Source organism: Copadichromis virginalis, linkage group LG3, assembly GCF_057382275.1.
Source record: "Copadichromis virginalis isolate Kocher_CV1m ecotype Utaka linkage group LG3, C_Virginalis_male_GT1.1, whole genome shotgun sequence".
In the NCBI taxonomy this organism is placed as follows: Eukaryota; Metazoa; Chordata; class Actinopteri; order Cichliformes; family Cichlidae; genus Copadichromis; species Copadichromis virginalis.
In genome coordinates this window covers 41,414,101-41,439,459 of record NC_140620.1, presented here as the reverse complement: position 1 = coordinate 41,439,459, position 25,359 = coordinate 41,414,101, and the positions used below count along the sequence as shown (strand labels likewise).

General features: G+C 41.2%; 1 protein-coding gene across 1 annotated transcript in view; it reads right to left on the bottom strand.

Annotated features, from left to right (window-relative positions):
• rbpjb (recombination signal binding protein for immunoglobulin kappa J region b) overlaps positions 1–23,584 on the bottom strand; it is a 55,503-nt gene extending 31,919 nt beyond the window's left edge. Inside the window, exon 1 of the mRNA XM_085451166.1 lies at positions 23,496–23,584. Within this exon, the coding sequence (XP_085307292.1) occupies positions 23,496–23,515 (20 nt within the window). The 5' untranslated portion in view covers positions 23,516–23,584. The remainder of the gene's footprint in view (positions 1–23,495) is intronic.
• Positions 23,585–25,359: the final 1,775 nt, after the last annotated feature.

Here is a 25,359-nt window from a genome sequence, read left to right as displayed (position 1 = left end):
AAGACGCAGAGTGAAACTCCTCGCTAAACCTCCCCTCGGGCCTCCTCCGCACAACATATGCACACAAGTCATAGCGACCATCGCTAAGACAAAAGCATGCACGTTTGTCAAATGTAGACAAGAGACAGCTGACGTCAAGACATGAAACCTAAAAATCTGATTGAATCAAGTATTTGAGTCACTTTATTCGATGCAAATCGAAATGCTACAAGAACAGAAAACCATTCATCCACTCCCATCAAATGACTCTCTAATGCAACTTTAGAGCCAATAAGTTAAATTATTTCAGCTTCTCTGAAATAAAAAAAAAAAAAATTAAACCTCCCCCCAGTCTGCAGCTGGCATCAACATTTTAATTGGGGGGTGCTTTTCTTGATGAATTATTACTCTGAACAACACATCTGTAATTCCTCTCGAATAAAATTAACCTCTGGGTGGAGCGTGGTGGGGAAACGGGGCGGTTGTCTCCCATCCTTCTCTGACAGGTAGCATGACATATGAGGTATTTGTGACAGAGAGGGTTGGCAGTTACTATGAATAGAGGACCACCACCCGCCTCCGCGTGCTAGCACGCGAGCGCACGTTAACACACATCGACACATGCACACGCAACGGGGGGCTGATTGAGAGAGTGTGAACTCCGCCTGCCGTTCAGACGGGGATGTGTTTGACAGCTGTGACTGACAGTCCAAACAGTGCTGAGGAAGGAACGAAAAAAAAGAAACACGTCAACACCCGAAGGCTCAGAAGAGACACGAAATGCACACCCCGACACGGCCTCGGTGTGTGCTCGACTGAAAACGCACATCCAAAAACACATACATGCTTTTTGCTCTGTTGCTCAGGCATGTATCTGATACGACAAATCAAGCAAGAGGAAAGTTGCATTTTCTGTTCCTCAAACTTCTCCAGTCCTTGGAAACACATGTAGTAAGAAGACTCCATTTTTATAGCAATTTCAAGTCCTGATTCTAAAAAGGAGACATTTTTTAGACTATATGCCCTTCAACGAGTGATATTTGCAGGCCGCATAAACTGTTATGCAAATTTTTTGCTGTTCGTTGACATTTCAGACCTGCTTGTTTTCAAGCATCCCTAGAAGGAAGTGACAAAGTTCAGCAGAAGAAGAAGTGGTTGCTTTCAGCAGAGAAGTACTGCAACACCAGACGAAGGTGGTGCATCTTATCAAGCCGAGCGGCGTCACGTTATATATATACACAAGAGCTAAAAAATTTCTCACATAATACTGATGGAGAGTGATATCTGTGGTCAGGAAAAGGCACTTAGAGCAGCTTTTCTAGATAACATGATTAGAAGTGTTGCAACACGCACACAAAAAGCACCAGATATAAAACAAAACCCAAATCATCCAAGGCAGATGATTTGTAGATTTAGCTCCCTGCCCTCACAACATGTTTTTTTTTGTGGCATTTTAAGGAGGTGAAGCTCATGTAACTATAAATATAATGAATATATACAGTCTTAATTGCAATTGCAACATGAAATCATAGTGGCGAAGGAAAAAAAAAAAACTCCTTCAAAGGAAACCCAGCACTACTGAAAAGTTAAGCCTGCTGACGACAGGTCCTGTTGCTGTTTTCTGAACCAACGTTGACAAAAACGGCGCAGAAAGCGTCGGCGCTGATGACGACAACATCAGTTGCAGGATATTTTCTTACATTTCCTTACCACAAGGTCACTGGTTAGATGAGTAAGAAGCAGATATAAAATGACTGTGCAGGTGACACTGCTAGATTATAAAGAAGCCTTAGCAATCTGCAACTCATATGCCCTTCAAATGAATGCATTTACTGTAGCTGATGCTCCTTTTCAAAACAATCAACAGTGACGGGGGTTTCTGTGCTGCTCCAGCTTACGCGGCTGCTAATGAAGACACAGCATGTCTCGTAAAATCTCCAAAGTTTACAATACAAATCACTCCGCCGTCATTTAAACTTCAGCTCCGATGCTGTGGAAATGATGACATCTCTAGTTGAGAACTTCCATATTTTGTCTACATTTCAGAGAGAAACATGCACAGAGACAAGCGCGCACATCTGCCTTCTGTAGACCCACTCGCTTCCCCGGGGACCGAAACACAACATACAGACGCCAGACGCTATCATTCATGTGATCGAGGTCAAAGGTTAAGGTGTAGCCTCTGGGGTCAACTAGAAGGCAGGGTGTTGGTGCGCTGGTGCGTGTGGACGTGGCCTGATCCACATTATACTACCAAACAATGACGGGTCTGCCCTCAAACTGCTCTCCACCTTCCAAGCAGAAGCACGAGGCTTCCCCTGTTAACTGCAGACCGCAACATAATTAAAAAGGTGTTCCAATCACTATTTTTTTTCCAGACATTTCATTAAAAGCAATTTCTTATGACTAAGTCACCCTGTACTTACCAAGTACGCATTTCAATCCGCACCTAATTAAGCTGCTTTTCACACATCCGCCACACTTGTGGCCGAGTACACTCTGATAGAGGCCATGTGTGAATATGAAACCACATGTCTGAATCTATGTATGTACTTGCATTTACACCTTTTAGCCGCTGAACACAGAGCACACCCGACAGTAGCATGAAAGAGACAGGAGGGATAAGATGAGGGATTAGGCCTATAAAAAAAAAAAAAAGGTGCCTGGTTTCCCAGCCTGAGGGCTGATAGCAGATATCACAACTCCATGGAGTGGCAGGCTGTACACCTCATTTTCAACACCTTGCCACCTCACAGCTTCCACTGGCCTTTGTAGCCACGGGCCCTCTGAGTGACACCAAATATATGAACCCTGCTCGAAACGAGGCTAAAAACATGGTCCACAGTTGGATGCAACTCCTTTTCTCTTTCTTACAACATTTGTTAAGCAGAAATCTGCAAACAACCAGAGCATGAGTCTACAGACTATGTAGAAAAAGAACTATGGATTCCACTTTAGGGCTGCAGCTAACGATTAGTTTAGTAATCCAGCAATCTATAGATTATACCACCAATTAATCGGTTAAGAAATACTTTTGTCTTATTAGTGAGAAATAAAGAGGAAAAAAAATTACCTTTACTTTGTCTTCCTGGAAAGCTTTCTGACAATAATAGGAGGCAAAATGAGTTTTGACAGTGTTTTATCTCCTGGACGAGGCAGATTTGGTGTGTGTTCGTGTTTAAGAGTTTTTGTGCATGTGTGTCTGCATGTTTAAGTGTGCTACTGAACAAATGCGTTTGTGTCTGTAAGCATTTAAAGAGGGATGTGGTGGCTGCAATAAAGAGAAGCAAGCATATCAGCATTCTAAAGTTTGCCCTGTGCTTTGATGCAAAGTTTCCGCGCTGCTGAAAACAAGACGTTATGATGGTGTGGGCGTTAATTAATAATCATTTAATGTCCAACCTAACAACCCTCAGGTCAGTGCCTCAGAGTTTTACTGGCCCACGTACATTTTACTGGCTTGTGAACAAAAGCTTCTCCTTTTTATAGAAGCAGTTTAGTTAACACAATATTTTATATTATTGCACCTTCAATCTGAAAAATATTATGAAAGTCTTGAAATTAATATGGTCTAGTAGACCCCATGTCCCCCTTTAGACTCACCCCTGTTTGCTGCAGGTATCTTCCATATAAAACAGAACAGCTGTCAGACAAGTTAACAGCTCATCTGCACATTTTAAATTAACCACTGGAGGCTTACTGCAGATTTTTCCCTGCATAAAACAAATGGCGGAGGATGGAGTAGCTACAATCTTTGCTTTTCTTCATGACAGAGTTACTGACCAGGTGGTTTAACTGTGATTATAGAAACAGCTCTGCATCAAAGCAAAGCATGTGTGTTGAGGATCTTTTATAAATCTAATGATTCAAATTAATCAAATCGTCGCAGCCCTATTCTACTTAGATGATTCATTCTTTGTAGATTCTCCTGTTGCTTTGATTATCGGTGCAGGACAACACAGGTTCTCATCATCAGTGCAACTGCACACTCATGTAAGCCTGAACACATTGGAGAAACTGTGGTAGAAAGGCATGCATGTGACTGTGGTGTGCCACAAGTTTGTTGTCATCATTTTGCAATGTGCAACAGTCAGAAAAACATGCCTGCATTGATGCAAGAACTGATAAGCTTGGAGAAAGTTGATTTTAACTGATTTTAAGGGCTCCTCCATGGGGGGGAAAATATTCTTTGTGTGCAAAGTTGGTCCTAATACCTTTTATAAAATAAAAATAAATAAATAAATAAAATAAAAAAGGTCAAACACAAGCTAAAAGCTGGAATGGAAAAAGAGCAAGACGGGCGGCATCAGCAGTTTTATAAACAGATTCAGTGAACGGCTTGCAGATACTTTCACTTCTTTAATTTTTTTCATGATGCTTCAATTCCAACATTCACGTGGTTTAAATATTTGTTCCTGAAATACAGCAAGATACTATATACTTCAATGAAATGAAAATACAACTGTTCTCTGAAAAGTGTTACTAGATGTAGCTGGTCTTCAGGGTTTTCCCCTCTCAAAAATTGTGTTTAAAAATTGATTAAAAAAAAAAATGATAAAACGATATTAATCATGACTAAAATTAATATTAAATGAAGATGCATTTGCAACTAGAGCAGGGCGATATGGCCAAAAATATTTATCACGATATATATTTGAAAATTTGCGATAACGATATAACTGACGATATAATTGATGCGAGACAAAATACAACTCCACAACATTACTAGCGCAAAAAGACAACCTTCCATTTATTTTCACTTAAACAAGAAGCTGGTTTTTATGTACATTAAAGCTTTATAAAAATGTAACAGTGCAAATGCAAATTCCTTGCTGAAAGTTTAACCAAAAGGCATTTCCAGTAGAAATGGGCTGACATATCCTGAGCATAACCATGTATAATATCCACTGAAGTTAAAAAGAGGTGCTTTGCAACATTAAACTGCAGTGTGCAGTACGTATTTTTCGGACCATAAGGTGCACGGGATTATAAGGCACATTAAGCGAAACAAAGCAGTCAGATAAATCAAACTTTATTAAACTCATTCTTCTTGCTTCCTCCACTTCTGTACCATTGATTCCTTAATGTTGAATTCTCTGGCAGCTGCTCTATTCCCATGTTGTTGCAGTATATTAATGACTAACCTCGTATTGTGGATGGATTATCTCAGTTGTTCTCCTGACTGAAGTTTGGTCCGTTTACAGCATCCTGCCATGCGATTGCATTTGTCTCTAACCATGAAGAACCTTCACGTTAACTTTTATAAGTGGAAAAGTGTTAGTGTTCGTCCTCCAGCTTCACTGTTTATGTTATGCTAACATAGCTGTGTCGCTAGCGATCACGTAGCACATCATTATATACCAGCTAGCCCAACTTCAGTAACCCTACAAACGTCACTGCTGTTTAGTTTCCCGTCTTCATTTATGTTGGAAGTGATAGCAGAGCTGTACGTTTGATTTTTTTCAGAAATCTCTCAGTCAGAACATGCTATATCATGCTTAGGTAACTAGCGAAACTAGCGAGCTAACTTCCGCTAGCTTCTTGCTAACTTCTAACTCCGTTAAATGTAATAACTTTTGTTTTCATGGATGCCTGGAAGTTAAACTTTATAGTTACACCTGGTAAAGCAGCAATGCTGATCGTTTTATTAAAGATGAAAGAATTTAGACAGTTTTTAACTCTAAGTGATGCTGCAGTGTTGTTTGACCTGAAGCATACGGAGTTTAGGACCCAGATTACTCCCAGATTTAAGAGCATCTTAGTCCGACAAATATGACAATAACAACGGCCGCTTGCATGTTCTGCAAAAAAAATGTGCTTTGTTGTGTATCTGACGGACAAACACCAAACCAGTTCCACATCACGGAAGTTGCACCATTTTTACAAACCAATTCTGGTTCATCTGTTTCACTCAACAATCGGCCATGTGCGTATGAAAACAAAGGCACTGCGCATGCGCGTTTTACTCCCATTCTATCGCGATATTTCATTTTCCTATCGTTGCCTAACATTATACCGGTATTACCGTGAACGGTATAATATGGCCCAGCCCTATTTGCAACAGTATCGATACAAATGGTACCTTCTTTGCCGCCTCCAGACAGACGCACATTTCCTCCCCCTCAATAACAGCTGAAGTAGGTAACATTCATAACACTGAACAACACTTCAGGAGGAATTTCAAAAGCTTTCAAGCTTCAGTTTCCACAACATTTAAGCATTAAACACTCACCATAAATGTTAACCTGCTAGCTGGCACACATGAGAACTTTAGCCCTCAAACTATAAGCAATTACCCAATAGCTACATTTACCAATAGACACTAGGGCTGCCACAAACGATTATTTTGATAGTCGACTAGTCACCGATTATTTTTGCGATTAGTCGACTAATCAGATCATCATCCATTGGACATAAAACGTATAGCTTATTGCACCAGCAGCATCTGCTCTTATATAACTATCATTAGCTTACAGCTTTAACTGTTTAAGGTCTGTGCTAACTAAAAATAAAGACAAGATGATAGTTTATTAAACTTCACCGAAACAATCTGCAAATTTCATTAAAATTTAATAAACTCCTTGCTATCTAAAATATAACGGGACACCGGAGTATATTCTCGAGCATCTCACACTTCTGATAATCAGTTGTCTGCTTGAGGTTTATTCAGCTGTGAAAAACTATAACTTTAATCTCAGCCAAACCGATTTACTCAGGAATAAATAAAATACTAAAAAAAAGCCAAACAATAACATTTTGAAGTTATCTAAGTGACTCATATATATTTAACCTGAGTAGCGAAAGACGGCGGGGGGTTTGAAAACGATTTGCCGGGAGTCCGGTGTTCTCACGGGCTCTAGTGAGCCTTGCCCCCGGCTAGCTATCGAGCTAGTGGGTATATTTTTTTTTTTAGTAAATATATTTTACTAATTATTTATTAAATAAATAATAAATAATTATTTATTTATTTACATGTAATGCAATTAAATAAATAATTCATAAAATGAAAGAAACCTCTAAATCTAATTTTAAAAATACTTATTTTGTTAAATCTCCAGGGTTAAAATTTTCCCTGTGGTACTGAACATGGTATTGAGTATTTTCCTGGGTGTCCGTATCAAGTTTAAAATACCAGTATTGTGACAACTCAAAGTATTGATGGGGTACACTAGGGGTGTAAAGGTAATAAGATTTATTTTTCATTATGTCTTTTGTTTTGTTTTTTAAAGTTTAATAATTTTTATATTTCAGCGCATTTTCAATTTATGCAACTGAAAAAAGTAATCATGGGGGGGGAAAAATCCTGTTATCCTCTTACTGCTACAGTCAAGCGTCAACAATAAGCTGTTGACTCCCTGCCACCATGCTGTAGGTGCTAGATACCGCATGGCATATTGCCAAAATGTTACAGGTGACGCTCCTCCTCTTTAACTTGCTCTGGGACTCAAACTGAAACATTTTTTACCACACACACTTCTGCCATCATGCGATTCTGACATCTAAGGTGCTGCCAATACAAATCAGGCATAAACACGGTCGATTTGGATTTGATCTCATCTGATTAGTGCCAAAAAACTTTCCAAAAGAAGAAAGAAAAAAAAAAAAAAAAAAAAAAAGTAAAGCATCAGTCATACTGAATGGAGCCTTTGTTGTGAACACACACCTGTGTCAGTCTAGCAGAGCAGGTCGTGCGTTCATCCGTTGAGGTGGAAAAGGTGTTTGAGTTCATGCGTGAGGGCAGAAGGAAACTAGCAATAAGACTGGTCAATCTGGCCAAAACCATCCATCATATCAGGATCTTCTGACGTAGAACTGAGTTGGAATCTGAATCCCAATTCTCTCATTAGATTTTAGTTGAACTCATGTAATCACCTAATTACTTGAGCACATAAACTGGTCTTCAGTTGAAATGCCAAATTATTTATTTATTAATTTCCCCAAGACCTGCATTAGTCAACACCTGCCAACTACTGCACTGACACATGCCAGACACAATAACTAAAGAAAAATTATGGGCTACAGTTACCAAGCTAGACTACTAAAAGAACTATAAAAGACTTGTGAGGAGTTCAAACATGCTCTGAAGTTAGTAAACGTAGTGAAGCCCAGCCAAAAAATAAATAAATCAGCACCATCTGAAAGACAAGAACAGGCTGAGACTGAGAAACTGTGCTCCTTGTTACCTATAAACGACACGCTTTCAAAACTTCAAGACCAGACAGAGACGAAAAATGGTTGGAAACAACAAGTCTCACCAAGCAAGTGGATGTGGAGAGGTGTGGAGGGAACTAAAGTTAAGGGAGAAATGTGGAAATTCATACCTGCCGGCTACATTAGTCCTGGGAGCCTATTTAAAAAAAAATACCTGCATGTTGATGTCACAAACAGTGTTGCACAGTTATAACACTAATCAGGCATTAAAATCAGTCTTTTGCCTTCACTACACTGTTTTATTCTGTCTGTGGCCCATAACATGGATATAACACACATGTATATATTCAATCATTGAATAAAAAACAACAACAACAAAACTGTTGCTGTGATGGCAGCCGAGACGAAGCACTAAACTCATATTTCACATAATGCCAGAAGATTTGGTTTAAAACAAATAAATACCAAACTGTCCAAGGATGCCCTTCCTGACACACCACACGGCAGATATTCTGCTTCACTCTCATTCTCACTACTGGAAATACTCCATCTGTTTTGGGAGAGGGAGCTGGCTGGGTATGCAGCACGAATAATGTTTTCCTTGCAGTCGACAGCAGACGTTTTCACACTCGTGCAAAACAGCATCTCAGGCATTGCTTCATCATTTCATTTCATTTCATTCATTCATTCCATTTATTTATTCATTTTCAGGCACAACAAATACCTATATTGAACATAAAATACACAAAACAAAAAACAAAACTTGCCTGAAAAAGGAGTGGGACGAAGAAAACTTATTAAATCCCACCCCTATACTCACTCATCAACAAAAAAAAACAATAAACTTCCCGCAGCTACGCCCATCATTGCATACAGACCCATCAACAGCCCCAGGCAGATACAAGCATCTAAGCGGCAGCTCGCAACCAACAATTAGAGCCTTCATAACTGAATACAGAATATATAAATTATAAATTGCATTACCACAGGTAACAGGCAGTAATAACTACAAGTAACAGACACACATACATATATATCTACACACACAAGTACATATATGTACATACATACGCACACTTTATTTTTTATTTTTTATTTTGGAATCCATACCAGCAATGGTAAGAGGACAGACATTACAGAGCACACTAAAAGCATCATTGAGTATACTGTGACCAGACCAACTGTTTGTAGAGAAATTTAAATCTATGAATATTTTTGCATTGTTTCAATTGTAAACTCAGACTGTTCCAGATTTTCACACCACATACAGACACACAAAAGCCTTTACGGGTTGTTCGAGTTCTGGGTAATTTGAATTCTCCAAAGCCTCTCACATTATAAACCTTTTCTCGAATTTCAAATCTAGTTTGTAAATTTGCCGGTAAAAGTTTAGTAAAAGCTTTATACAAAATTATGGATGTATTGTAATTAACCAGATCCTGGAATTTAAGTAACTTTGCCTGAAGAAAGAATTTGTGAGTATGATCTAGATAACCAGCCTTGTGAATAATACGCAGTGCTCGTTTCTGTACTGTGACTAATGGATTAGTTGTATTTTTATATGTATTTCCCCACACTTCCACACAATATGTAAGATATGGAAGAACCAGGGTACAGTACAGAGTATGAAGTGCATCTTTATCAAGGAATTGTTTCACTTTGTTCAAAACTGCGAGGCTTCTGGAAATTTTGGTTTTTATGTGTCTGACGTGGGGTTTCCATGAAATTTTGTTATCAATTATAACTCCCAAAAATTTGTTTTCACTCACATTATCAATTGGTACACCTTCAATGATAATTGGTAATTCTATATTATATTTTAAATTACCAAAAAACATTGCTTTAGTTTTATTTATATTTAATGATAATTTATTTATGTCCATCCATTTTTTTATTAATTTTAGCTCCCTGTTTACAGTCATTACAAGATCAGTATAATCATCGCTACTGAAAAATATGTTGGTGTCATCTGCGAACAGTATGAGTTTAAGTACTTGAGAAACATCAAAAATATCATTTATGTATACATCAAATTCTGTACACACTCTTCAGCTAATCTATTGTCTTTGAACAGACTGGCACAATGTGAAGGTGATAGAGGTTGTGTGGAAAACCCCCAAAAGGAAAAAATTACTCAAACTGCTACTTCATCAACAAAGAAGATTAAAGTGTGATCAAAAACCACAAAAGAAATAAAGAAAGAAAAACCTTTATGTTGCGTGAGCAGTTGCATGCAGACCTGACTAAGTTATCTGACTGCTGATGAGCTGTCCGACCCTCGAGGCTGACTTACTGCAGATGGCAGAAGTCTGGTAGCTGCCCTGAGACGCCCCGCTGGGGGCAGAATCAAGGGCAGGGCTCAGTAGTGTGTGTGTTTGTGCGTGTGTGTTTGTGTGTGCATTTGGGTGGATCACATCAGCCTGCACTTGCAAGTGCTTGCATGCACATATACACACACACAAGGCACCAGCTCCATCTGTCTCTGACATGGGAGAGCTTAATGACAGAGGCAGAAAAGCCAAAGAAAAGGCCTTCTCGTCGTGTCTCTCGTTTCCTCCCTCCCTTCATTTTTCCTCCCTTCCATCTCTCTCCTTCTTGACCGCACTCTCCAACATCAATGCTCCATATGGAGCTTTCTGGACAGGCTTTTTTTTTTTAAAAACTCCTCTTGGCCTGGCACACAATCAATAAGACATCCAGACGTACACTTACTTGCACACCAACTGTACAGCTTTAACGAGGGTAATCTGGCACAGGCGCTGGAACATACTGAGAAAATACATACTCCATTACATTACTGCATATATAATAAAGGCCTGAAAACAAAGTAATGAAGTTTCCAGCGAGTGCTGTGGAGCCAACCAGTACTCAAACTTACAAAAAAACCTTAAAGCTCATTCTATCTTAAGTGAAGTCTCCTTGGTCTCCTCTATACTGCCTGCCACCTGCCTTCACCCAGTCCTCAGATAACCATGCGTCCTAAACCGAGGACACTTCTGCCCAGTCACAGTGGATCTAACAAGTAATTCATTTGCCTTGGTTTAAAAAGTCAACAGGAAACTCAGTGCTACAGAGCAGAAGGTTAAATATCCTAGGTCAGATTGCATTAAGGAAATAGCAGGATTTTTTGCATGAAAGGTTGTTCAACCACCCAGCAGCTGTTACTCTATCAACACAGCCCTATCCATCCATTGTACAGACAAACAGTTCAGTGTATGTGCAGTTCCTGCTACGCTGTTGCAGGGGGTGGGAGAAAAATTCCACTTCCAGCATGATGACAAAGTCATATAAGCTATACCAGAGTATGAGCACTGAATCATGGGAAACCACCTTCATGCACAACAGTGATGCCTATAAGGAAACATAAATGAACAGCAATAGTTCAGGTAGTAGAGCAGGGCATCAACTAATCAGGAGGTTTGTTCCCGTCCTCACGCCTTGGGAAATATACTGAAGCCCAAGTTGTGAAGGATGGATAGAAAACACTTAGGCATGGAGGTCTTGTATGAATGGGTGACTGAGACAAGTGGTATAAAGTGTGTCTGAGTGAAAAGCACTACATAAGAACCAGTGAATTTACAGTCTTGAACTTGAGGTAAAAACAGATATTGATTGATTTTATTGGTCTTTTATTGAACTTATTTTTTGCTTCTTAACCAAACCATCTGCCTTTCAAGTAAATTTAAATGAACAGCAGCAGGGTAGAGAAATACAGTTTGTTAATACTTAGTTAACAGTTCTTAAAAAACAAGCTAGGAAATGCATACTGTGCTAGCACCAATCCGAACCTGCAGCTAACTTGGCTAGTGTAAGTGCTGTGTTCAGTCTCAAGACTTGCTCGAAGAAGCAGGGCCAGATTTTGGCATTTTAAGCAATTAGTGTGCTCTTTAAAATTGCCAAATAAGCACTGATCTCTAGTCCTACCCTCAATGATGACTGCCTTAATGAAAATCCTTGCACTAAACAATTAAATCTATGAGGCATGTGACAGAGCACTGTCCCACTGTTTCCAAACCAAAAAAAAAAAAAAAAAAAAAAGGCCCAATTAAGACAAAATCTTAAAATTATGAAGCTCACCGAGCTCTGCAGGAACACTTTTCAACAGCGTGTGAAAGAGCGAGACAGGAGCTGAGACACTGAGGCAAACTGAAGGTTGCTTGTTAAGATCAGTGTGAGTACAGGGCAGGTGTGGAGTAGGAACAAGAGTGTAGCTGGTAAAGGTAAAGAGAACTGATGCACATTTTAAGGCCAAAAGTCATCAGTGATCTCTATTCAGGAAGAACGACTGGGCAGGAAACACTAAAGTCAAAAGCTGTGAAGCACTGCAAAGATGTCGAACAGAGCGTAAAAGGATGTCAGGCCAATGTGTAAATGAAATTCAACACTTAACTGTGCATCTTCACCTGCAGCTCAGTAAAAATGTTGCTGTCAGTGTGCAGCAAAACAAAAGAGCAGATAACATCTTTGGATTACATGAACACTTTGTTCTTGCACGATCCTAATAAGAGTGCGATCATTTCGACATGATTTTTTCCCCCCCACTGTCCAGGTCTGTGTGGCTGTTATTAAAACAGTTTCTCAAAACACAAGAAAAATAGAAGGGAAAGCTTATGCCAACGCAAGCACCCAATCATGTCACACTTAAACCACACAAGTTTTTAGGTTTAAACAAATGGTGGAGAATAGAAATAGCACATATACATGTGCACAGCCACATCAGAAAGGAAAAAACAACAAAAATAAATAAAATAGGCCAAACGCAAAGATGTAGAGGAAAATGATCTTACAGAATTAGACACTGATAGCAAAAAAAGAAGAAGAAAAAAATCCACAGAAGTGACAAGTGTGACTACAGCCTAGAGAAACCACAAAGAGCGGCTGGGGTTTGGGGTTGAAACAGGTCATGTGCTTCGGGGAGACTGTCAGGAATGAGAAGAGAGGGGACGAGGCAAGGGACACTTGAACCCTGAATGAACCACCCTTTCCCGCTCCCTTCTCCCCCTCTGCTGAGCTGATGACTCACTGCTGGAACGAATGGGAACCCAGGGAGGAGGTATAGTGAGGAGTGGAGATCAGCTGCAGCAGTACTAATGTATGTGCAGGTAGCTGATCTGGTCAAGGACGTTAACCACACTGGCTGCTGTGAGAACGAAACTTGATGCAGTTTATATGTGTGAACTGTCAGAGACTCTGCTCCTTTTGTTTTTTTTAAAAAGCATGTACTTGCACTTGTGCTTGAACGTGCTGGACGGAACAAACAAACCGGCTTATACTCAAGGTTAAAAGTTCAGCTCTTTTAATTTTAATCTCCTAGGACCTGGTGTCCACATATGTGGACATCACATTTTGGGTCGTTTAGACCAAAATACTAAATTTTGCTCTACAAGGGCTTGATATCCACTTACGAGGACATTATACTGCTACTGTTCTATTGAAATTTTAGACAAATATCCTCATGTGGCTCTTATTTGTCTTAGAAACAAAAATCAGGTAAAAAAAAAAAAATTCATCGGGTACCAATATGCCCAAATATCAAAGAGAAATTAAAAATGCATGCCATGGAAGAGTTTAGGTCTTAGGAGGTTAAAGGTAAGACATGATGGCTAATAACCTCAGCCATTAGCCAAATGTGTTAACTACTACACCAGGATACACCTGGGTGTTTCTTTCTGTAGTGTAGTGCAGCGGCGTTAAAGATAAGATAAGCCACCTTCTAGACATCTTCAGAAATAAGTGCATAGATTTTGAACTTTTAACTGTATTCTCATAAGTTTTAAAGCTTATCCAATTGATAAAGACCCCAATAAGATCAAAGTGGGAGGTATGTGCACCGCGATCTAAAATGAGTTTGCCATCCCTGGTATAGTGGTTTACACATTCACCTAACACACCAAAGACTGGGAGGAGGCACAATCAACCTTTACGTACACAAAACAATTAGGTAACCAAGACAATATATGCTTCAAAATATTTCAGAATACCTCTTGAATCTTTCAAAAATTCCTGAAAACATCACAAATGTTTCCATTTTGGATGCATTATTTATTTTATTCCACAAAGCCCAGGGCACATTCATCAACTAGAGAGGAGATTTCTGCAGATGCTTGCCGTCACAGGTGTCCCATTTCACAACTACAGCAGCCTGTTACCTACATACTGAATTTCAATATCATTCATCTTAACCAGACACCGATCGCACAGAACAAACTTAATATTTTTGCATTTCACCCTGAAGCGTGAAGCCGACTCGAATGCTACTTGTTTCTTTTTTTTCCTCTGAGCGTGCACCCTTTCCCTGTCGCCTCGCCATAAAACAGGTCGAGTGGCCTTGTTACTAAAACATTTGCAAAAACATCTCAAGCTTGGCTTGCACTACAGCGAGGCTTTGTGTAGGAACACCGCGGTGTTAAACTGCACACACAAACTGCATGTAATGCAAACATTTAACATGAAGCTCAAACACTGCCACAAAATGACCAGTTAGCATCACTGAAGGCAAAAGATGAATTACAAATCAAACCTGCTGAATCATTCTCATTGGATGAATTAGTTGTTGTTGTTGTAAAGATTGTTAGCTTCCTACAAAACTACACGTTTTCTATAAATGTCTTTTTTCGTCCAGTCAACACCTTAAGCTATTTGGTTTTTTCGTTGTAAGCTGATTTGAATGAGTAATCTGTGATCAAAAACTGGACTGTATCTCTTCAGCGTACATGTCTGCCTTTTAAATTGGGACGGTCCAAAATTAAGCTCAGTTTATGGGCATTTATCAGCTCAGGCAAACTAACCACTGTCTTCTTGCCCTGCCCTTGCCTCAAAAACCACCCAAAGGACTTTACTGCGCTGCAACAAGAGGAAAAAATAGAATTCCTGGCAGAACCAGAGACCGAGGGAGAGCGAGACATGACCTTTAGCTCACAGGCTGTGAGATGATCCGCTGCAAACTGAACAAAACGAAGAAACCTCAGTGTGCTTGTGTGTACGTTAGCAGTACAGCAATGACTTTGTCAGCTCCAGTCTGCAGTCTGGTTTCGCTGCTGCTGTCGTGTTGGGGAAAGGGGACGTTGTTCCTGCTACTTGTTCCTCTTCAAAACATAACATCTTCCCAAAATAGGCAGCGCTGTCATTAAAAGCATGTGACACAAGAATCTAAGCCAGCCGCACACACAAACACACACTGGACAAAAATTATTTACTTTTACGACTTTCTGATTTAAAAAAAATATTAACAGTGTGGAATTCATTAGTTGCTGATAGAGAGTGGTTCATAATGAAGCAGAGTCTGGTTTATTTAAGAGCAGCTGGTGTTCAAGTTGGGCTCATTGAGGCTCAATTCCAAAGAATCCAGTAGTGATAAGTTGGGGAAATTTTGCTGGTGACTTTTTAAATAAATCCGTAGATTTTAAAAGAAAAAATATATAAACAAGTTAGCTTCCTTCCATGAGCTCATGGGAAACCTCACATACTTTCTTCAGCAGTGCTTCCATTATGATGGCAACGGTGGAGGACTTGAAACTACAGCCACAAGTGCAAGATGATCGTCCACAACATGAACCAGACCAAAAAAAGCATTGTTTCCTAAACCACAATCAATAGACCGATCCAGAATACGATACACATGTCCATTACTTCATTGTGATTCCAAGCAAAGGCCAAAACCTCCTGACGTCAACAGCCACAGGAATGCCACCAGGCAGATTCTTCAGTAAAACTCTCCAGCAGCCTCAGTCAAACAATCGGACAATGCAAACAACATTTGGAGATAACAGTTTGTCTTTCCTGGAATCCCAGATCCCCAGTCTCTGTTATTTTCCTGACACTTGATTACTTGCACTGTTTGCTCCCTCGCTCTCTCCTTTGCAGAGAGGGGGGGTGCAGACTGCTCATCTCTCCAGGCCTGCCATCACTTCCCTGGTTGTTTCTCCAAAGGCCGGTTTGCAGAAATAGTCTGGTTGAAAAAACACAAAAACGTACTAGGGATGCTCCTGGAGATCGATATACTAATTTATTAAAATTGGAGAAAATATAACCTTCTCTAAACTTGCATGTTAGAGAAAGAGTAAAAAAAAAAACACACCCGAAAACAGTCACAGTGGAGCACAGTCTAACGGATGAGGTTAAACTTCGTTCATAAATAAATAATGAGTGTCTTTAAGCGATATCAAAACGATCACAAGCTTCAGTGATCCAACCTTATTTTTACATGTCGCTTTCAAAATACATCTCACTCCACACACACATCAAATTTATCTGTCGAATGTAACACATTCATCATGTGCGTCAAAGCCCTGAACTTTTCTAGGACTTATCAGATACATGTGCATGTGAGAGCACAAATTCCCATCGCTATCAGATTGGATATCAGCCAGCCTAAAACCTTCCAGCCACCAAGTCCAAAGCATGTGTGAGTTTGGATCGTACAATGTGCAAACAGTGTAGCCAATATTTCGTAGCACTGCTAGCAACTGAGCCATCCAAGTAGCTCCCTTAGCTGCATATGGTTTTATTCCCACTAGCACCTATTCGACCACTCGTTTTTTAGGGCTTCCCATTAGGTGGTAGGGAGTGACTTCGACTCCTTCACACAACTCAAACCCAGCAATGAGGGACATGGCTACACATCCCATCACTGGCTCTCTTCTTTTAGCCACCCTTTTTTTTTGTAAACAGTCTGACAAAAAGCTATAGACCAAGTAGCAGGTATACCATCACCTCCATGTCCTCTGCTGATGTGTTGCGTTTGTGTCGTGTACAAATGACGTCACAGACTTTCAGGCTGCCTTGCTATAACGACTTGACCCACATCAAGGTGGTACTCAAATGTAATGGAAAACAAACTGAAACAGAGCCAAGCTGAGGACGAGGCTATAGACTATTATAGCAATGTTGCAGACCCTTTCCACACCAAATCAAACCCATTACACCCACATCATATCCAAGCATCAGAGAATTGTCTTTTCAGACAAACTACAATCACTAACCTAGCTCATGCATGCAGTCAGCTTACTGTAACCTATTCACACATGCAAAAGAACCAAGAACGACAAAATAAAAACAAAACAAAACAAAAAACAAGCAAGAAAGCAAACGACACAGATGTTATGGCTTTACATAATTTGTTTCAGTTGCTTATGTTCACCAATTACAGCAGTCTCAATCGTACACCTCTCTCTCTCGCTCAAACATTGGGAGTGGCATGTCAGAAGTCTTGCACAGCGAGACCCGCACCTCCGCCTACACCACAGAGCTAATGAAGCCCTGCTAAGGCACCAGCATCGTTGGGTGTATTAACCTTTCAAGTGGAAATCTGGGTTAAAATTCTGTGCCGCTATCGAGGACACAGAGCCACCGGTAGTGTAGTGCTGCTTATCCCCCCCCCACACACACACACACTTATTCTTTTTCACATGCAAATGTCATAATTTTGTTTAAAATCAATATTCAATTCATACAATCAAATTTACAGTGTTCACTGGCAGCCTGTTACACATTACTCCAGTCAAGTGTTTATATGAGCCAACCTACATTCTGCTGCCAGGTTGGACAACAACATTTAATCATCTCATCCAACGGTCGGACAAACCTATAACAAACACGTGTTGCAAGTCGTGCAATGAAATGACTTGCAAAAAATAAGCACAAAGAGCATGATTAGCTCATGGTACACACAAACTTCATCACTGACAGAACAAAAACAGATGCATCCCTGAACATAAACCGATGTTGGTCTGTTAAATTGCTTGTTCAAAAACAGACTTGCGAGCATCAATCAAAGCCAAAAAGCAGTGTTTGTATCCAGCACAGGCACGAGTCAGATACCGCTGTGTGGCTATCAGCGGACCTTGCATCATAAACCCAAGAATAAACCAACATTTGTTTGTAGAAGGTTTACTACAGGCTGATTTGCTGCTTGCCACTCCCTTCTTATCTAATACAGAAATAGTGGCAGTTGCTTACAGCTGTGGGAGGCGGCTTCACTGGGGGCTTTCCCAACACGGGAGATCCTGTGTATATTTCTACCCTTCCTCTGAATGGATGAAGCAGCCGAGTGCGGTCATCTGAGAACAGAAAGCTCTAACAACAATGCTTCTGAGCCCCACAAACTACATATGATAGTCAAAGGCCAATTACCTGAGTCAACAGAATAAAGAAAATAAATCTCTCTAGTAATTGTCCTGAAATCTAGAGCAGCATATCACGACTGCCCTGTTGCTTTTATCTCCTTTTATGGAAGAAAAACAAAAGGGCAGAGAGAAGCAAATACACAATCGTTACAGCCTTCAGTCTAATATTTTTTCCTCACGAGTTCAGCTGCTCCTGCTTAGGAAGTGGGCAATGGTTTGCTCACTGAACCAGAGAGAACGCAAACAGGAGTCAGACAGGGGGAATCAGCTCGTGTTTTCTGAATGAAACATCCTGAATGTGGACGGACGGCGGGGGCAAAAAGTGCTGACACAGTAGAAACCACCATTCCCTTGGCATGGCTGTAATCACAACAAACAGCAAAGGAACAAGGGGCAGGGAAAGGCAAACTCCGGGTCTGAGGAAACTCTCCTGGAAGTGAGAAAGAAGCGCTCCAAAACCAGAATCGGCAGAGGAGTATGTACCGCCGCTTGTCGTGTTCGCCTTGTCTTAGCTTTTTGGTTCTCTTGCCAGCTTTAGCTAAGACATGAAGCAGAGGCCAAGAACAACAACACTACCAATAAGAGCTGGGCCTCTATCAAATATGAGGGCAGGGATGTTTTCAAAACTTACATCAGAACGATCTGTTTCATCCTTGCTGAACCAAACAGCAGCGAGATTTTTGGGAAATGCCAGAGATTTTAAAAAAAAAAAAGAAAGAAAGAAAAAAAAGCTCAGACTAATGTACGCCTTCTACAAGTAAATAAATCCCCCTCGTGCTGTGGTTTTGCATGAAGCATCCAACTCTGTTATCAGGCTTTTTTTTCCCTTCCAGCCATGCACCCATGTTAAAAAAGGTCATTAAAACACATACAGCCACTTAGAATAAGCAGAAGTGGAGGGGGTGTTATGCTGGTATGTCTAGTTTGCGCACACTTATGCTCGTGGCTGAGGACCAAGAACGAAGACGGCTGACTTGGCAGCGATCCAGGCCAAATTACGAAAAAATGTGCATTTCTATCCCCCTGGGTGTCTCCTGTGGTTGCTCCCCCGAGACAGACGCACACAAACAGCCTGAATAGGGAAACAAGAGAATGAAGACACTGAGTCAAGCAGGGCGTGTGGGGCTTTTAAGCAACCCGCGGTCCTTCGAAACAAACAAGCCAAATCTGAACTCTCAAAGAAACTATAGGCTTCGGGGAATATTTCAATCATGTGAAGTAATGGATATGTATGAACTTCCAAAACAATAGGCTACTGTGCACAAGAAATAAATCCTCCCCTAAAGATGTCTGGCTGTGGCACATTTGCTTTGGTGCTTTTGCTTGTGACTTCTGTGCAGCTTCACGCCCCCCTCCCCTGGCTCGTAACCCCCAAATGCCACACACTTTGAAGATTTTCACAGCTCTGGGTGGATAGGAGGCAGCTGCGGAGGCTGTAGGATCCTGAGGTGGCTTACAGATCAGGTAGCTCTCTCCAGTATCCTCTCCAGTGTTAACCTATCTAGGAGCGCTCTGCCTTTGAGTGTGTGTGTGCACACGCAGGTGGACATGGGGCTGCTGCTGCCTTGAGGGGTGTGTGCATGAGTGTGGGGTAGAAGTGTGGAGCAGGGAGGGAGGGGGGTGATTCGGCATGTCTTTTAACTCTAGCCTGAGCCTTTGCCACCATAAAGGTCAGCGCTTCGACATCTGCTGCTCTCTCTGAATCTGTCCTTTTATGAAAGGAAGCAGGGAAGAGGAGAGGACTCTGGGGAGTGGATGCACATGCACACACACAGATCAACTTTAATGTCTAGGTACACCCTTCAAACGTGCACATTAAACTGGATGAACACAGACCCGGAGCTCAAAGCACACGCTCATCCAAACAAATACAAGAACACAAGTTTGCGCCTCAAAGACAGGCTCAGTACTATCATTACACCAGCACAGAGACGCTTGGCTTTTGGCCTGAAAGACTCCTCTCTCTTTTTTTTTTTCTTTTTTTTTTTTTTGGCAGGGGGACAGACGAGGAGTGTGGGGGGGTGAGCTAAATGGAATCTCGTCCCCCTGGGGCACACAGCAAAGGCAGAGCAGTGTTGAAATAAGTGATTCATGCTTTTATCATCCCAGGTGAACAGTGCTGCTCTTTCAGCCATCACAATCAGTTTCTCTGGCAAGGGGGGATTACGAAAGCAACGCCATATATGGTCATGGTTGTGTTTCTTTTCGTCTTCTAATACATAATAATACATAAAAAAGGAAGGCTCGAGAGCTGTTGTTTTTTTTGGGGGGGGGGGGTAGCTAATTTGTGTTGTGGTTGCAACATATGAGTGTGTTAAATCAGGGGAGAAGATTGTGTGCACTGTTAATTGTGTCCCCCCCACAAAAAAAACAAACCAAAAACGAAACAGAATCCGCATGTATGCATTTTCGTTTGGCCTCATTTTACATATTTAGTTAGAAATTTACATCATACATTTTTTTGTTAGCTCAAAATGGGCTTTGGGGGCACTCATGACACAAGTCAGCATATACAGTCAAGGCTGATGGTCTGTGTTTTCTGTGAGTGTAGAAGTCTGCGCATTTTTGTGGCAATTCTGACCATAAATAAAAACCTTCAGCAAATTAAACCTCACAAACAAACAAACAAAAAACAGCCCACGATTTTTCTTTGGTGGAAGGCCAAAAAAAAAAAAAAAAAAAAAAAAAAAACCTTGAAGGGTGCCAATTTGTTTTTTGTTTTTTTTTTTACATGCACAGGAAAAACCATGTTCACAGACAAAATGATGAACTGATGTATTGATTGATTTAATCAACAAATTAGTCAACAATGAAAACAACCATTAGCTTAGCAAATCAATGTATAACCTAGTTAATGTGCAGTTAACGTGAATTAACATATAAAGAAAACCCGATCAAGGTGCTCCACAAACTATTCATGTTTTAATGCTGCATGTTTAGCTTAGAAAGCAGATCAAGGGGAACTAAGGAAAAGGACATGTTGCAGGGAACTTCATCAATGGACCTCTTTATTATCAGGAATCGAATAGGCTGTAAATAACACGAATTCAAGCTGACCGCAGCTCCTCATCTTTGTCTAAGAGGAAATTACAAACTGTTCTCGGACATTTTTCAAGCCTGCCTGAGATCTGATAGATAAATTGTGAATAATTTATCATGTGTTTTCTAATGTATCTGATAATAACCAGAGCTATAGAGACATGCACTGAAAGCCCGACACAGATGCTTGTTTTCTGGCACATACATTTGGCCCACCCCCTAACAACTCAGCATCCACCTTTAGAGACTACGATAGCAAAGTCAAACAAATCTTTGTCTGCAGCCTTTGTACAACACAGCAGAGGAGCTGTGATACTATTAACAACTGTGTGGTTACAGAGCCCCTCCCAGTTTAAAACCAGAACCACACAAACCATATACTAGGGCAACAGGGTGTGTTTAGGCTCATTGGTGCCCCTCTGACCGTTACAATGAACAAGGTCTGCCACTAGCTGGAAAAAAAAAAAGAAAAAAAAAAAAAAAAAGGCCTTATGGCACTTTAATTTTCTGTTGAACCTCTCACGCACCCACCCCATCCTTCTCGCACACACTGACTCCCTCCCCTCCCACTAGCAGAAAAACACACACAAATCTGGAGCTATCATCTGGACAGGTGGCCAGCCACCCAGACCTGACCCGCCTGCCCTCTTGCGTGCTCCCTCCCTCTGCCCCCGCCCCAACTAAAATCAGTTCACTTCTGCTGGAAAACCCCAAATGAACATACACAGCAGCAGCACCCCCCCCCACCACCACCACCACCACACACACACCTCCAGCAAGCCCTGCACCATGTCTGTCACCCACTGTGCCTAGTCTGTGGGGATTACTGCCTGCACAGTGCAGCAGCCAACCAGACCCACAAAAAAAGGTTGTGTCTAGCTAATGTGAAGCCAAATAATTTTAATCAGGATTTATTCTAAAGCCTGACCAGAGTAGAAAAGCCAATCGGCTCAGTTATACACAGCACCACCTGGTCTACAGCCCATTTACATTGAATTAACACGGTCACACAGTACTGATGAGTGATGACAAAACAAGCAGCGACATTCAGATCAATGGATGTTTGAAAATGTTAAGCAAGTCACATTTCCTATTAAAAGTATGGAGATGCTGCAATTATTCAATCCTCGCCAACTATACCCAGTCACAAATTTCAAGGTGGAAATACAAAACATTAGATTTGACTGTTACACACAATGCTTTATGACTTTACGAAGATGGGCGTCTAATATTTAGGGATGTCGGTGTAGATTAGCAAAAAGTCGCAGCTGTCACACAGATATGATAAATAAGACAAACGAGACGGATCACTCGGGTTAACTGGAGAAAAATGGACATTTTTCTTCAGCGATGATGGGGTTAAAAAACACATGGCCGTGAGCTGTGCATTTTGTCCTTAGATGCACTCCACATTTGAGAACTAGGTTTTCATAAGAGCCACGTCGCAGTTTATGTAGTAAATACAACAGTGCTACACTTCTTGGAGAGAGCTGAAGTCATAAAAGTACATGCTATACACTGTGTGTGTATATGCATGTGTGGGGGGTAGCTTCAATATTGACGGCTAACACGCCGTATTAAGCGAAAACCACGGCGCCAACAGTGTTTTAAAAACGATGCTAAACGGACAGTTTGGCCACAAAACCGCAACGTGTTTCAGTCAGACACCGCTAGCTAGCGTCCACTATCGGACAGCTAGCCGCATTAAGTCGTGAGTCCCGATTCGTAAGCGTGCTGCCCCGGCTAGCTGGATGTTGAGCACGTTTCGAAAACAAATACAGGGCGAGGAATTAAAACGAGAGCTCTCAGCGTGAGCCCAGTCGGTAGGGTTCAAACGAAACGGCGATATCGACGTCAAATTACTCCCGCAAACATGTCTAGCTGTTTAGCCTGGCAGCTAACAGTTCGCCGTTGTCTGGGAGAAAAGGACCACCGGGGGTGAAGTATCGCTTAGCAGAGGGGCTAGCTCACAAAACACTGCAGCAACAGTCAGCTCAAGCAAGTAACTGGTCAAAGAGGGGGAAAAACACTCGCACGCAAAGACACTGACACAAAGAAACGGCTTCTGGCTACTAAACCATCGGCCAGAGGACGTGCAGTGTGCTCGATGATACAACGCGTGGGTTAAAAGTGAGCTATTTCATGGCAATAAGTTATATTCTTATCAACTCCGCTCCCCACCGCCCCGAATCTCAGACTCACCCTGTCACAACAGGCGCCATCTTCCACAAACTCTCACCAAAACTCCAATACTCGCGATATCCCCTTCTCTCCCACAGCCCAACAATCCGCCGAGACAACAGGAGCAGGACTGGAGGTGTAGGGACGAGGGAGTCGGAGAGAAAAGGGGGTGGGTGAGTAAGACGGAGAGAAAAAAAGGGGAGGCGGCGGGTAACAGCAACACATACACACTCTCTCTCTCACACACACGCGCACACACACACTCACTGAAAGAGAGAGAGTGAGCGAAAAGGGCAGACGCCACAACAACAGGCGTGGGAAACTTCCGAATTCACGCGAGAATTGGAAAACTCTCACAATAGGCGAGCACAGAGGGAGCGTCCCCTATCGCGAGATATGCGTGAAATCGAGTACTTGTTTATCTTGTGGCGCTGAAATACTATTCCCACGTGTTCACCGGGTAATAAATTACAGCACCGATTGGTTTGAGAGGGGGAAAAACGATAGTGGTGAGGAAAGCCTTGATTTTTGTTTTCCCAGGCTCACGCGCATTTTGTTGTAGGCATCCTGTCTCCATGTGGAGTCCCTGCGTTTACAGCTGTGTGCAATTACAAGCCAAATTGTCATCCATATATGCTCCCCAGCTGACTGCAGACAGCAAACCTGCAAGGGTACCCTGACTTTAAATGAGAGTAGAAATTAATGGAGGGTTTCTACGCCCCAAATATACAATTCCCTTGGGTAACATTACAGTCCCTGTTTAGAATGTGGAAACAATGGTGTGAACACATGCGAATGGACCATGCAGAGAAGATTAGTGCATTGCTATCACACTGGGCAGTCCCATGACCACCCTCCACACCAAACCTCAGCCCAAAGTACAAGGGAGGCTATTATTTAGAATGATCATGCTTGCAAATGTGGCATAAGCTTTATTAGCCCCCGCCCCCCCTTTTTTTTTCTTGTCTGCTTCTGCCCCTACTCCACCCCGTCCACCCCTCCCTCAAGTGCATTTCCAACAGTTTGTGTGTTATACCATCCCCACAACAAACAGCTCAAGCCATTCTTGTTTATCTGGGAGGGGGTCTAAGAGCCATAAACCTTCATGTAGGTCCCCATCCCCATGTGTGTTTGTGCCCATACAGCCTTCATTTAAACCTGTTTGGGATTTTTGTTCAGCTAACAAGTGACTTCTGGTGGGAATTTTTCCAACTTCAAAGAGGAAAAGAAGGCTTCTGAGACCACACCGATGGCAAGTCAATGCTTTCGTTTGTTAGATGTTGTGTGAGTGATCTGCCTCTGGCTGTTTTGTGTGGAAAAAGTGGTTCTTGGGCGAATGAAGAAGATCAAAAAGAAAAAAAAATAGACAAACACCAAAGGGATATTTGGGAGATTTGCTGTTATGTGTAAATGCACACAATATTTTTAAGGAAAATAGTTTAAGCTTAAAGCTTTTTCTTAACCTTGTAATGTCAAGTGTATATTTTTCAATACACTTTTTTGTCAATTTTTGAGGCTTTTTGAATTGTCAGTATGACCCCCCCCAACCCCACACACACACACACACACACACACACACACACACACACACACACACACACAAAATCTGAATGTTGCAAATATGATATATATTAAAACTCATATATCCAAATTAATATTTAATTTCTTTTTTTTAATTAATCAAAAAGGTCAATAAATAATCCATCTGGCAATTGTTTGTTAAGGTATTAAAATATATGGGTAATGACAGATGGGTAATTTAATATATTGGGAAATATGTTCATCTTTTTATATTTGAGTTTTTACAGTTAGTTGTTTTTTATTGATTAAAATATCAACTTAACATTAGTTTTTGTGGGATATTTAAGTTGTTTTGAAATGAAGA